Consider the following 12,439-nt stretch of genomic DNA (forward strand, 5'->3'; position numbering starts at 1 on the left):
GAAGGCAGGAGGGGAGCGGGAAGGTTGCAGCTCTGCAGTGCGAGAATTCTGAGCAAAATGAAATGATGATGATGATGATAAAAAGGATCTGAAAACCACCTGTGTTTAACCACCACCAATGGCACAGGTTTGGTGTGCCCCTCGCAGAGGGGGCTGCACATCCAGCCACAACCCTGGGTGTTTCTGGAGATGGATGGTTTGTCCACATCTTCTTCTTCCTTCTTGTCTTTCCACCCTGGAACCTTCCCCCCAGGCAACCCCTCCCCTTGGCTGCCCTGCATTTGCAGCTCACACCTGCAGATTCTCTTCTTCTCACATCATCACCTCTCAGAAATGTCTCCCTCCCTCTCTTTACCTTGTCGTGGACACTTCCCACACCTTCTCCCACTCAATCTGTCCCCAGCAGGTTCTGCCATGGTGCTGTCACACAGTTCCACACTGTCGTGGTTTGGAAAGACAGGTGTCTGCTAGGGAAGGCAGGAGCATCCCCTGAAATGGAAAATGTAAATCCCCTTCCTCAAATTGTTATAATTTTGAAATTAAGGGGGGCTCTCAGGCAAAGATATGGGAATAGGAATTACAGTTCTTTATTAGGGAAGAAAATAAAAATGAAATAATGCAGTAAAATAAACAAACACTGACAGAACCAGAACACAACCTGACACTCTGTGGGTCAGGGTGTTGGTAGAGTCCAATTGGAATTGTGGCTGCAGCCCTCCTGAAGGGCCAGGTGTTGTTCTGTTGGAGCAGGGATCCTGTAGAAAGGTGCAGTCTCTTCCTCTGAAGATCGAGTGGAAGAGGCAGCTGCTGCTCCTCTGGCAATGCAGGGGGCAAAGGCTGCTGTGCTGTGCCAGGCTCAGATTGGATCCAGGCAGGAATGCTTGGCTCCTCCCCTGGGCGGAGCATCTCCCCATGGGATGCTGGGATTGGATCAGCCCTGCAGGGACACTCAGTGGCCATGGACAGCAGAGATCTCCTGGAGGGAGGGTTGGCTGTGGGAGAGATAAAGAAACCTGCCCCATGGACAGAGAGAACTGCCCCACCTCTGACAGATGATGATGGAATTCACATTGCTTGGCAATCTAGGGCACACACCCACCCTCATGCTGAGGCGTGGTGGGTGAGGTTCCCACCAACACCACATCCAACCTGGACAGCAACACAGAAGGCAACACTTCTCCCCATGGCACAGCCCCATCTGCCCTTCTCCCCCTCTGAATGGCAGAGATCTGGCAACAAAACCCCAAAACTGTGGCTTTTGAGGGTTAAATCCACTCAGCAAACAAAACAGGCTGGAAATTCCTGCCCAGCCCTGGCACTCAGGCACAGCCTGTGCTGAAAGTGCCACCCTGCCTCTGCTCTGAAGTTGTCTCCTTCTCTCCAAGCTATGTTTCAGGACACTGCTGATTTCCATGGGCCCAAAGAGTGCCAGGGACTGGGAGAACCTTTAACAGTGTAGGTTGAGGTCAGAATTTGGACGCTTGCCTCAGTCCTGCTTAGTTTTGCGCTACCATAAAATGAGCACCCCTGACACAAGGTGATCCACACCAAAACTGTAAATGCTTTTCTTGGTCTGCGTTGAGCTATCCTAGGTGATGTGGGAGTGAAATAAATCTCATAATCACGATGACAATATTTTATGACTGTTTGTGCCAGTAACATAAAACAGACCAGGGGATGAACTCAAGAGTCATCTCCAGCACCTTCTTGGGTTATTCCAAGCCAAAATGTTGCAAATAATGACTAGGAAAAAATCTGGGAAGCAGCACTGGCTGGTGGCTCTCCCAGATGAGTAATTTGGATATTATCATCATGATTTTGGTCAGGAGGAGAGTTTAGGCATGTGCCCATAGAGATACCACATGGAAGCAGTGCCACACAGAGGTGGCCAAGATGCCACTGCTTTCACATCCAGCATCACCATGGGCTGGGAGGTTCAAATGCCAAACTGACCCAAACCTGCTAAATTATCTACAGAAATACCCACTGGTAGCAGCTCAAGCAGAACAACTCAGCAAATTTGAGGAAATCCCACAAAAAAAAACTAAGGAAAGAAGTATATTCCACGAGGTCTGGAAAACACTGTATTTGACAGATGTTTTTCAGGCTTTTTGGGGTACTTTTATGTACTGTTCTTGCACACAGACTGCAGAAGTAAAGAGTTTATGAGATTTTCTTGCATTGGCCAATACTTGCTGACATTAAGGGGGAAGGTATGGAGAGACAGAGCCTTTCAGCATAAATATTTCCAAAGCCTTTGAGTTCTGGAATTGTGTATAAAGATAAAAACCACTTTAGTCACCCACAGACACAGCAGAACACAAGCACAGAGGGAAAATTTCCCAACATGCCCACAAATGAAGGAAAGAAAAAAGTCTGAGAGCCTTGGTTCTGTCACCTTCATCTTCCAGGAGGAGAATTCTGCTATCAGTCTCCTGTGCAAGCCAGGCCTCCATTTCTACATCTGTAAAATAAGGATAAATAATATGATCTCATTTTGTAGGAGGACTTCAATATTTTTAGGTTTTATTAGAAAAACCTCAGAGTGCTTCTAATCACTTAACAGCTCAAAATGGAGCTAAGCATTAATCACTGCTGTCTGTATTAGAGTGGAATCAACTCTGCTTCAAAGTGGGAAGCAGACTGAATTTCTGGAGCAGAAGAAAGGGTAAAGGCTGGTTGTGGATCCATGACAATAATGAGCCATTCTGTATTTACTGTTGCCTTTTGGGATTTCTGTCAAGTGGGAAACCTGAGAGGCATCACCTTAACCCAAAATCCTGGGGAGTTTCACACCCAAGTTTAAGTTGTGGGTTGGCCATTGTCACTATAGGACATGAAAGAACACAAGCTCACACCACTGTTCTCAAGGTGAAGGAAAATGGAAGTTTATTTTCTGACTCTAACATTTATAGTTTTCTAAAAGTGACAGCAGAGTGGAGAGTGACAGTGACACCTCTCCGATGACACTGGACAAACCAACAGTCTATCAACTTTCTCCTCCTCCATAAAGGAGTGCAAAACAATGAGTTATTTACAGAAAGTGTGTGAGAAAGTTCGCTACAAGAATGTCAACATCAGAAGGCTTAGAAAATCTTAAAAACCAGGGTGACAGGCCACGTCTAGAAAATTCCTTTAGGATGAAGTGCCGAGTCTGAGGCTGGTTGTTGGCGACACTTTATGACATTCAGTCTGTGAGAAAGGAAGGGACTGTGGCCAAATCACTGCCCAGGCATCATTTCCTCCAACCTCGTGCTTGTAGTCCCTCATCTTACTTTCTGCTCCCATACCTCTTCCTCTCCCATAACCTCTTCCTCTCCTGTACCTCTTCCTCTCCCGTACCTCTTCCTCTTCATAACTCTTCCTCTTCATACCTCTACCTCTTCCATACCCCTTCCTCTCCCATAACCTCATCCCTCCTGCTCTCAGTTTCCAAAACCACCATTGATGAAGAATGAACTAATGAACTTTATTTCAAGAAGGATGTCCATGTTTTTCGCCCCATTACTCACCTCCCTGGAGAGTTTCCATCCTGCCTCTGGCACGAGCAGCCCAGAACAGTTTCCCCTCTTTCTCCCAGTGCCATCCCACCCTCCCCTGAGCTGCCTGCCTCCCTCAGGCCCTGTGTGTGTTTGCTGTCCCTGCAGTTCACCTGTACAAGTGCGGGGCCATGCGGGACAGCTGCGGACTCTGCCTGAAAGCCGACCCCGACTTCGAGTGCGGCTGGTGCCAGGGGCAGAACCAGTGCACGCTGAAGCAGCACTGCCCAGCCCAGGACAGCCAGTGGCTGGAGCTCTCCAGCACCAAGGGCAAGTGCACCAACCCCAAGATCACGGATGTAAGTCGTGGATCTGCCAGAAGCTGGGGGATTCCCTTTCCTTGGTTCGTTTTCCTGGTTTGGGCTTGGGTTGGGGATGGGGAGGTCAGGGCTGAGTTCTGATGGGTCAGGAAAAGCCTCAGGCCTTCTGGGGGTGTGAGGCCATGGTGCCTTCAAAGGCAGGAACAGAATTTTTATAATTTTTTTTTTCAACCCAGGGGTGACATTGGGTGTTGGAATCCTGGCTACTGAGAATTTCAGACTTTGTGCTGCAGGCACTGACCCCCAAGAGAACACTGCATTGACCTGAGGCTGTGGAGAAGCTTCCAGAATGGAATGATGGAACTGGGATTGTGGGTGTGGAGTATAGAATGTGTTTGAATAGAACTGTGTAATATCACAGGGTGGAAAACTTAGAGTTTAAGGGTTTAGAACATAGTAATATCTATAAAGTAAGATGGAAGTTTTAGGGTGGAGGCTGCTCCTTCTTCATCTTCTTCTTCTCCTCCTTCTTCTCCTTCTTCTTCACCTTCTTCTCCATGGGTTTGGGTGGTTTTGTGTAATTGGATAAAAAAGTCCACATTACAAGACATGGGTGGTTAGTAATTGGGTTAAAAGTAAAAATAATTCAGGTGTCATTTCTTAATTGGACAGATTATCCTTCAAAGGCCTTGTAGAGAGAGAGATGGGGCTCCATTTTTAGCTTGTTAGAGTTATCTATTGAACATGTTGACTGGGCCAAAGCAAAAGCTGGAGGAAAGGTTCAAAAAGGAAATAAGAGAACAGAAAGACCATAAAGACAAGGAGCAGAATAAGGGAGAGAAGGCAGGGGAGGCAAGTCAGGCCTGAAATCTAAAGGGATTTTTGTCTGCTGTCTTAGGATGCCATAATGCCAGGCACATTTTCAGGGTCACAGGACAGACCAGAGCCTTGAAAATGAGGGCTCTGTCCCTGCCTTGAGCATCTCTCAGTCCCCAGTCACCAGGCCTTACTCACCATGAGCACCCTTTCAATGTGGCCAGGGCCTGATTTACAAATGGGAAAATCAGGAGGGAAACGAAACAGGGAAAACACGGAGAAATGCAAAAGAGGAAAATCCAGCCTCCACAGTGGTGCTTTAATAGGAATAGTTAGGTGGGTTATTTTCCTAGAAAGCAAGAAAAGCTTTTTAAAGTTGTATTTGATTCAGATTCAAAAAGTGTGGGTGTTATGGAAGAGCCCTAAACCAATATCTGTGCTTGAACATTTGGGGAGAGCAAAGGCTGGGTTGAATCTGTTTTTCCTAGATGTTACTGAAAATAACCCTTTTTCCTGTGTTTTGAGCCATCTCCCTGTTATTCACCAGCTTTCAAAACTCTCTCTCAGTTGAACTGTTGGAGTTCAGTTTATTCTGATGTTTATGGCTCATTCTGGTGTTTCCAAGGTGAAGGTCTCTACTTTACTTGGATTTATCTCAGACTGGTAATTCTGACCCCATCTGAACCACCTGAAGCTGTGAAATCAAACCCAGACAGCCAGAAAGCACAGCTAAATTCAACTGAAAATTCAGCTTTGAGGTCTTGAAAATCACTTGGAGCTGGGGGAAACATTTAAAAATACTTTCAGATTCTCAGACCCTGTGAAACAATGATAGAATTTGGTATAGGGGTAGCTGATGGATGATCAGCTAAAGCAGAAATCCAAAACACAAGGACATGGGTGTGCAGAAGGTTCACCCCACATTTCCCTGCCATGCTTTAACCCTAATCCTTCATCTCCAGCCTCATTTTGCAGAGCAAACCCCTCATTCTCCACCCTACAGCTCCTGAGTGCTTCAAATTCTGCTGGCATTTCCTCCAACAGCTCTCTGAGCTCGAACAGATCATTGCAACACTCACTCATGAAATATTCCAGCTGCCTGCTGCAAGCCTTAAGTAGCTCTTGGAAGGCCTTTTTTCTGAGCCATTAGCATGGAAGTAATCTCAAGTGACTGGATATATATTGCAGCTAATGGTAGGTCTGGAGCAGTGGGGTGGGAGCATCCAGAGCCTGGAGAGGAGCCAGGGCTGGGTCTCTGCAGGGAAGAACACGTGTACTCACACTTGTAGGGGCACTCACACCCCCTGCAGCACTGATCCCCCCGTTTCTGTACCAGCCCTGGCATTTACAGAGCCACACAGGGAAATTAAGGGACTCAGAGGCTGGCTGAGCCACAAAAAAAACTCCTTTAGGAGCAACAAGCAGCAGTTGATGTGAGCACAGACTGGAAATTGAGATGCAGCTAGCTCTGGGTCTTCCAGAGGAAGCTGAGGCTTCCTGGCAGCTTTTGTTTCCCTGCCTGGATTTTCCTCTCCAAAACTGACAGGTCTAGTGCCACGATTTTCCGCCTGTGATAGAACAGACTCCTCCTCTCCTGCTGTGAAAACAACCTGGCAACACCTTCCTCTTGGTTGAATCTATGGCAGAGCTGTGAAATAGGGTTAAAAAAATCTTCCATGTGATCCTGGGAGAACCCCAGGCCCTCCTGATCTGAGGAAATAAGTGGTTTTTAAGGAAGTAAGTGGGTTTTGAAGCTGGCCTTCACAAATAGAATATTGGCCAGGGAAGGATTCCATGGTGCTGTGTTGGCTTTGCTCTAGGAATTTTCCTGTTGATGCTTTTTGAGTCATAGCAAGAATTTTTTTAAATCTTGTGTTTTAGACAGCTTTCCCTTTCCCTTTCCCTTTCCCTTTCCCTTTCCCTTTCCCTTTCCCTTTCCCTTTCCCTTTCCCTTTCCCCTTTCCCTCTCACCTTCCCTTTTCCCTTTCCTCTTTCCCTTTCTTTTTTCTTTCCTGTCAAACCACCGCAAACACCTCCTGGTTCCTTTTAGAGTCAGAGATAACTCACACTCACTGAGGAGTTGGTTCACAACACCTAAAATTACTATCCTAAAGTTAATATCCTGAAATTAAATATCCCCTAGAGGTGCCTGGCTCTCCCTCCTTTTATTAAAGGTTGGCCCTTCTAAAAATCACCCTTTGGGTGGGAATCACACCAACGCTGGTGCCAGGCTGGGTGCTGGGAGCAGCAGGGCATGGCTGCCAGCCCCGTATTCCCACCTGGCAGAGCCAGGGGAAGGTGGGAATGGCCCTGAGACAGGGAACTCCCCTTTGCTCACTGCAGGGAGAGCTGTGCCAGCCCTGGCAGATGGCAGCCGTGGCATCCTGGGCAGGCAGCAGGGAACACCCTGCGAGGGAAGAGTTTGAACCCTTCTCAAGAGGGTGGTGGCATGGCAAAGTGGGCATGGCGAGGAGTTGGAAGGGCAGGATGGAGATAATTAAGGGCCAGCCTTGTGATTCTGGTGTTGTTCCAATGCTCAGGAGACAGTTCTAGTGCTGATTCCCACCTGGCTCTGGACAAGGGGGATGGAGCAAGGCCCTGTGAGGGTCTGGTGCAGGGCCAGGCTGGCATGCAAACACCATTCCAGCAGCCCCCAGGCTGGTTGGGATGGTTGCTCCTCTCATGCTCAGACCCAGAGGCTCCACAAATAATCTGTCCATGCTCCCTGCCTACACTTCCAATGGCCCCAGCTGTCCCAGGAGGGAAACTGGAGCTCTTTCAGGAAGAGGTGTTGGCACAGAGCAGCTGCTGCTGCTGTCTCAGTCACCATCCACCTCCTCCACACCTAACCCAACACCCTCTTCCTACTGTGGCTTGGCTGGATATTTTCCAGGTGGTCATTTTCAGCTGAATTTCTGCTGCATGACCATTCCCTCCATGTGCTGTGGGCTGGGAATTTAGGATTTCAAGTGACTGGCTCAACCCTTTATGTCCTTGTCTTGTCCTTTCTCCCATTTCTCTCCACCGTGTCCCTCTGCTGCCTTTCCATGGCTCACGTCTACAAAGTGCAGAGCTCAGCTGCAGCTCCATGAATCCCTACAAAAAAATCTTCAACTCATCTCTGGAAGTTTTGCAAGTAGTTAAAAGAGAGTAAAAGAGGTCTGAGGCAGAATTTTGCATACTCTGTGTATCTGAAGTAGGTTTGTTCAGCATTTATAAGTGTCCCTAGTGATCCCCAAAAGTTGTCTGTTCTTTCACCTGACAGGTTTTGTATTTGTGTTGCCCCCAGATGAAGGAAGGAATGATGAATCTGACTCCATGTTCTCAGAAGGCTAATTTATTATTTTATGATACTATATTATATTAAATAATGCTAAACTTTACTATACTAAAGAACACAGAAAGGATACAGACAGAAGGCTAAAAGATAATAATGAAAATCCATGACTCTCTCCAGAGTCTCAACACAGCTTGGCACTGATTGGCCAAAGAGCGAAAACAACTCACACTAGAATCCAATGAAACAATCACCTGTGGGTAAACAACCTCCAAATACATTCTGCATGAGCAAAACACAGGAGAAGCAAATGAGATAATATTGTTTTCCTTTTTCTCTGAGGTTTCTCAGCTTCCCAGGAGAAAAATCCCAGGTGAAGGGATTTTTCCAGAAAATGTGAATGCCACAGCCAGGATTCTGGTGCCTGCTTTGATCGCTCTCCTTTCTCTTGGCTTGTTTCCCCAGATCAACCCCGTGACGGGCCCTCGTGAGGGAGGCACCAGAGTGACCATCCGCGGGGAGAACCTGGGGCTGGAGTTCCGCGATATCGCCTCCCACGTCAAAGTGGCCGGCGTGGAGTGCAAGCCCCTGGTGGAAGGGTACATCCCAGCAGAGCAGTAAGTGGGGTGTGTGGCACAGCAAAGGCCACAGCACACCTAATGACATTCCTACCTACAGGGGCCTTCCAAGGGATCCATTCTGACGTGGGAATTGAGGGATGAAGAAGCCATTCCTCATGTACAGCTCAGGATAATCTATTTATTTCATAACCCAGTTATTACTGTGTTTGGATTGCATATTTAGGTGATCTTCATGGCAAATGCCCTGAAGTTATCCTGGTTTTCACCAAGCAGTCACCCCAAGCTGTTCAATTCCTGAAAAGCCTCTTGCTAAATGCAGGAGTGATCATTAAACCTTAGAGCTGCCTCCACCACACCAGGCTGGAGCTGAGAGGGATGGAGCCAGACCTCAGCCCAACATTTCTCTGTGTTTTAAGTGGATTTACACCACCTCAGCACTCGTCCCAGCCAGAAGCCACCACTTTCTAAAGAATAACTTCATCCACAATTTTGGTTCTGGATGGGACAGAAGAGGGTAGATTAATCTTCAGTCCATCCCCCAGCAGTGTGGGTTCTTAGCTGCAATTCCATCTTACCAAAACCACCCCTCAAACTCTGCTCCTGGTTGGTGTTTTCCTCTTAGGATCGTGTGTGAGATGGGGGAGGCCAAGCCCAGCCAGCACGCCGGATTCGTGGAAATCTGCGTGGCCGAGTGCAAGCCAGAGTTCATGGCCAGGTCTTCTCAGCTCTACTACTTCATGGTAAGTTCCTGAAAAAGTTCTCCTTGGCCCTGAACTCCTTGGCCTTGCTCCTCTTGCTCCCTCTGTCCATTGTCCTTCACCACATTGTGCCTCCGAGCTCTTCGCTGCCGTTCCGGTGCACCAGATTGTTCATTCCATTTCCTTTCAACATCTTGTTCCCAGCAAAAATAGCTGGTCTAATTAAAGTTTGAACAACCTAATAATAGTCCAGATTATTAGTCCAGTTACAGTTCCATGCAGTCACGGTCCAAATTAATACAGAAAATTCTCATTAATAGTTAAAAGTGCTGTACAGGAAAGAATAAAAAGGAGCTAAAAAGAGGAAAATTTCCCTAGTATCTTTTTTTGGGGGGTTGTGATGCTTTTGCTACCAATGCCCCTCTGCTTGGGGCCACTGGTGTCCTCCAGAAGAAATTTGAGGGCTGTCACTACTGATTACAACCCCAGGATCTTCAGCAGCATGAGTGTGATGGTCTTGATTGGGTTTCTTTCTCCTCCCTCCTGGATTCCCCCAGGTGTTTATTCATCCCATCCACACCAGGAGCACTGGGATCAGGACAGATCCAGCTCAGGCTGCTGGTGAGCCGTAGGATGTGACTGGGGCTCAGTGCTGCTTTTGGATGCTCCATGATGAAACAAGAGACACCTGCAAGCTTCAGCTTCAGTTCAAGTGCAAACACATGTTGTACACTCAACCTGTGCTTTATTCCTCCCTTCTGATGATGTTCCTTGTCCAAGAGACCTGATTATTCCTCTAAGGCCCCTTGCTGGGGACATGCAAGCATTGTCTGGCCTTGATCTGTTCAGATCTGTGCAGGTTTGAGATGAGAGGGTCCCTTTGTTCCCATCAAAAGCTCTCGGCTCTTGCAAGAGAATGGGTCTCTTCTGAAATTATTCACATGCCTGAGCATTTCTTTATGGTAAAGGGAACTTGTAATGAATGCAAATGTCTTGGATTCCCCCCTCGAGCTACAGAAATTCCTCTGTTCTCTGCATCTCCCGGTGTCACTCAGGTGTTGCGGTGGCGGGGGCACAGAAACACCTTGAGAGAAAGCCCCTACCAGGCAGCCAGAAGGGCTCTTTCCAGGACATTACACTTCAACGTGTCACCTTTCACTACTCCTGGAATTACTGTCTGCTTTTGATCATCTGTGTCCATCTGTGACAGCTTTTCCCTCCGCTCGCCGCCTTCCCGGCTGCCAGGGCGTGAGCACGAAGCCACCGGGGTTTTTCTCTGCTCAATACCTCCATACCTTTGTGCTAGACAAAAAAAAAAACCCAAAATACAGGCACTCTCCAGCCTGCCATCATATTCCCTCTCCCGTGTCCTCTGCTTTCACAGTGGGAGCTGTGTTTTTTTGGCTTCCTTGGGTTTTTTCTGCCAGGAGGGCAGAGATGCTGCTGCAGGAATCTCAACGCGCCTTGGCATCCCGCAGCGGTGCGTGGCAGCTTGAAGGGAAAGAAGATGTTTGAAAAGCAAGGAAGGGCAGCACCTGGGAGATAAATGTCACTTCTTGACTCATAGCAAATCTTCTGGAAAATTGGTTTTCGAGAGGTTTGAAGGAAAACTTGGTCAGAGTTGGCCAATTGGTTCAGCCTTTCCCTGTCTTGCAAGAATTCGAAGAGATGATGGTTTGGGCTCAGATGAGTATTTAATTTCAGTGTTTTAAGAAAGAGGTGGCTTAGTTTAGAGATGCCAGAATGGTTCTTCTCCATCTTTCTAAACCAGAACTTTTAAATTCAAATAGCTGCTCATTTGTTTTAAACTCGTCTGTGATCAAAACCTGCAAATTGCATTAGGAAGTACAATAAGCCAAGAGGGAAACAAAGCTGAAATGAAATTTATGATGATCTAAATGAAATATATTTTTTTTAGTTATTCATTTTCTTGCTGTAATTATTGCCCCAGTCTTTCAATGAAAAAAATGTTACATTTACTGAAGAATATTTATCTTTATTCTGGCTTTAGATGAAAATATTGTGTCTCAGTGCACAAAGTGTTGTGGGCTGCTCCACATTTCTTCCTAAAATCCTTGTTTTGGGGAGCACTTCCCATCCATCCTTTTCATCTTTTCCCCTCTTGCTGCTATTGTGGAACCTCTAGGAAGGAAACCCAGGTGCACAAGCTGTGTTTAAGTCACAGCTTGCTCTTCCTGTGTTCCCAGGAGGAATGGAATAGGAACCAAGGTCCTGACAAGCTCCATGGGGGACAGTCTAGACCCACCTCTGATGGTGCTTCTCTGTGGAAAACCTGAGTGCAGGAGATGCTGGAGGAAAGAAAGGGTTGGGAAGCTGAAGAAAGTAGATAAAATCCTAAAAAATGCAGAAAATTTCATGTCCTCTTTCCCTCGTTGTCACTCTCCAGCCTATCCACAAGACTCTCTTTGCATTTTCCACCACCTTCCACCAGCGAGGAAATGGTGAATAATCTGGAGTTTTGCTGTGAATGTGCTGTGCAATATTCAGGAAGGCCACTGTGAATAATTTAAGGCTGATCACACCTTTAAAAGCTGAGCCACAAACCCATTTGTAAGATTGGCTCCAGGCACAGCAGGGCTTTGCCAAGGAGCCTTCCTGGTGTGGCTGTGGCCTGTGAGGATCCTCAAAATGCCATGGCTGCTTTATCTACCCCCAGGAGAGGGCAGGGAGCCCACCCAGGGGTGAGACAAAGCTCTTTTGGGTCTTTAACTCAGATATTCTTTATGATTTTTGAATCAGATACTGCTGCAGTGGTGCTGTGTGGGCTTTGGGCACCAGGTTGGCCATTCCCAACCCATTTTCTGCCAGCCATCAAGGTCAGCAGGAATTTGCACTTGGTGGGGGTTTCCATCAGTAAGGGAGCTGCTATCAAAGCTTGAGGTGGTACCCAAAATATAAATGAGCAGTACTGAAGTGCATCCTTTGCATTTCCATACTCTTCCTGTGGTTTTTTATCCCATTTAAAGACAAAGGTAGAGAATATTCCCAGAAAATCACACTCCAAGCTTGGAGAATGGCTGGAATGCTGCCCAATGGAAAAGGACCTGTGGCTGAACATGAGACCAGGTGTGTCCTGGTGACCAAGAAGCCAATGCCACCTGGGTTGTATCAGGAATAGTATGGCCAGCAGGAGCAGGGCAGTGCCCACCCCACTGTGCTGGCACTGCTGAGACCCCACCTCAAATCCTGGATTTTGAGCCTCTCAGGAAAGAGAACAGAGCTGGGGAAGGGCCTGGAGAACCAGGAA

At 47.3% G+C, this 12,439-nt stretch overlaps 1 protein-coding gene across 4 annotated transcripts in view; it reads left to right on the forward strand.

Annotated features, from left to right (window-relative positions):
* Positions 1-12,439, forward strand: part of PLXNA4 (plexin A4) — a 512,377-nt gene that overhangs the window by 425,381 nt on the left and 74,557 nt on the right. For all 4 annotated transcript variants that reach the window (XM_063153651.1, XM_063153652.1, XM_063153649.1 and 1 more), the window contains exons 12-14: positions 3,648-3,838; positions 8,358-8,509; positions 9,096-9,213. In XM_063153651.1, coding sequence (XP_063009721.1) covers positions 3,648-3,838; positions 8,358-8,509; positions 9,096-9,213 — 461 coding nt within the window. The remainder of the gene's footprint in view (positions 1-3,647; positions 3,839-8,357; positions 8,510-9,095; positions 9,214-12,439) is intronic.

Source organism: Melospiza melodia, chromosome 4 (assembly GCF_035770615.1).
Source record: "Melospiza melodia melodia isolate bMelMel2 chromosome 4, bMelMel2.pri, whole genome shotgun sequence".
NCBI classification, from domain to species: Eukaryota; Metazoa; Chordata; class Aves; order Passeriformes; family Passerellidae; genus Melospiza; species Melospiza melodia.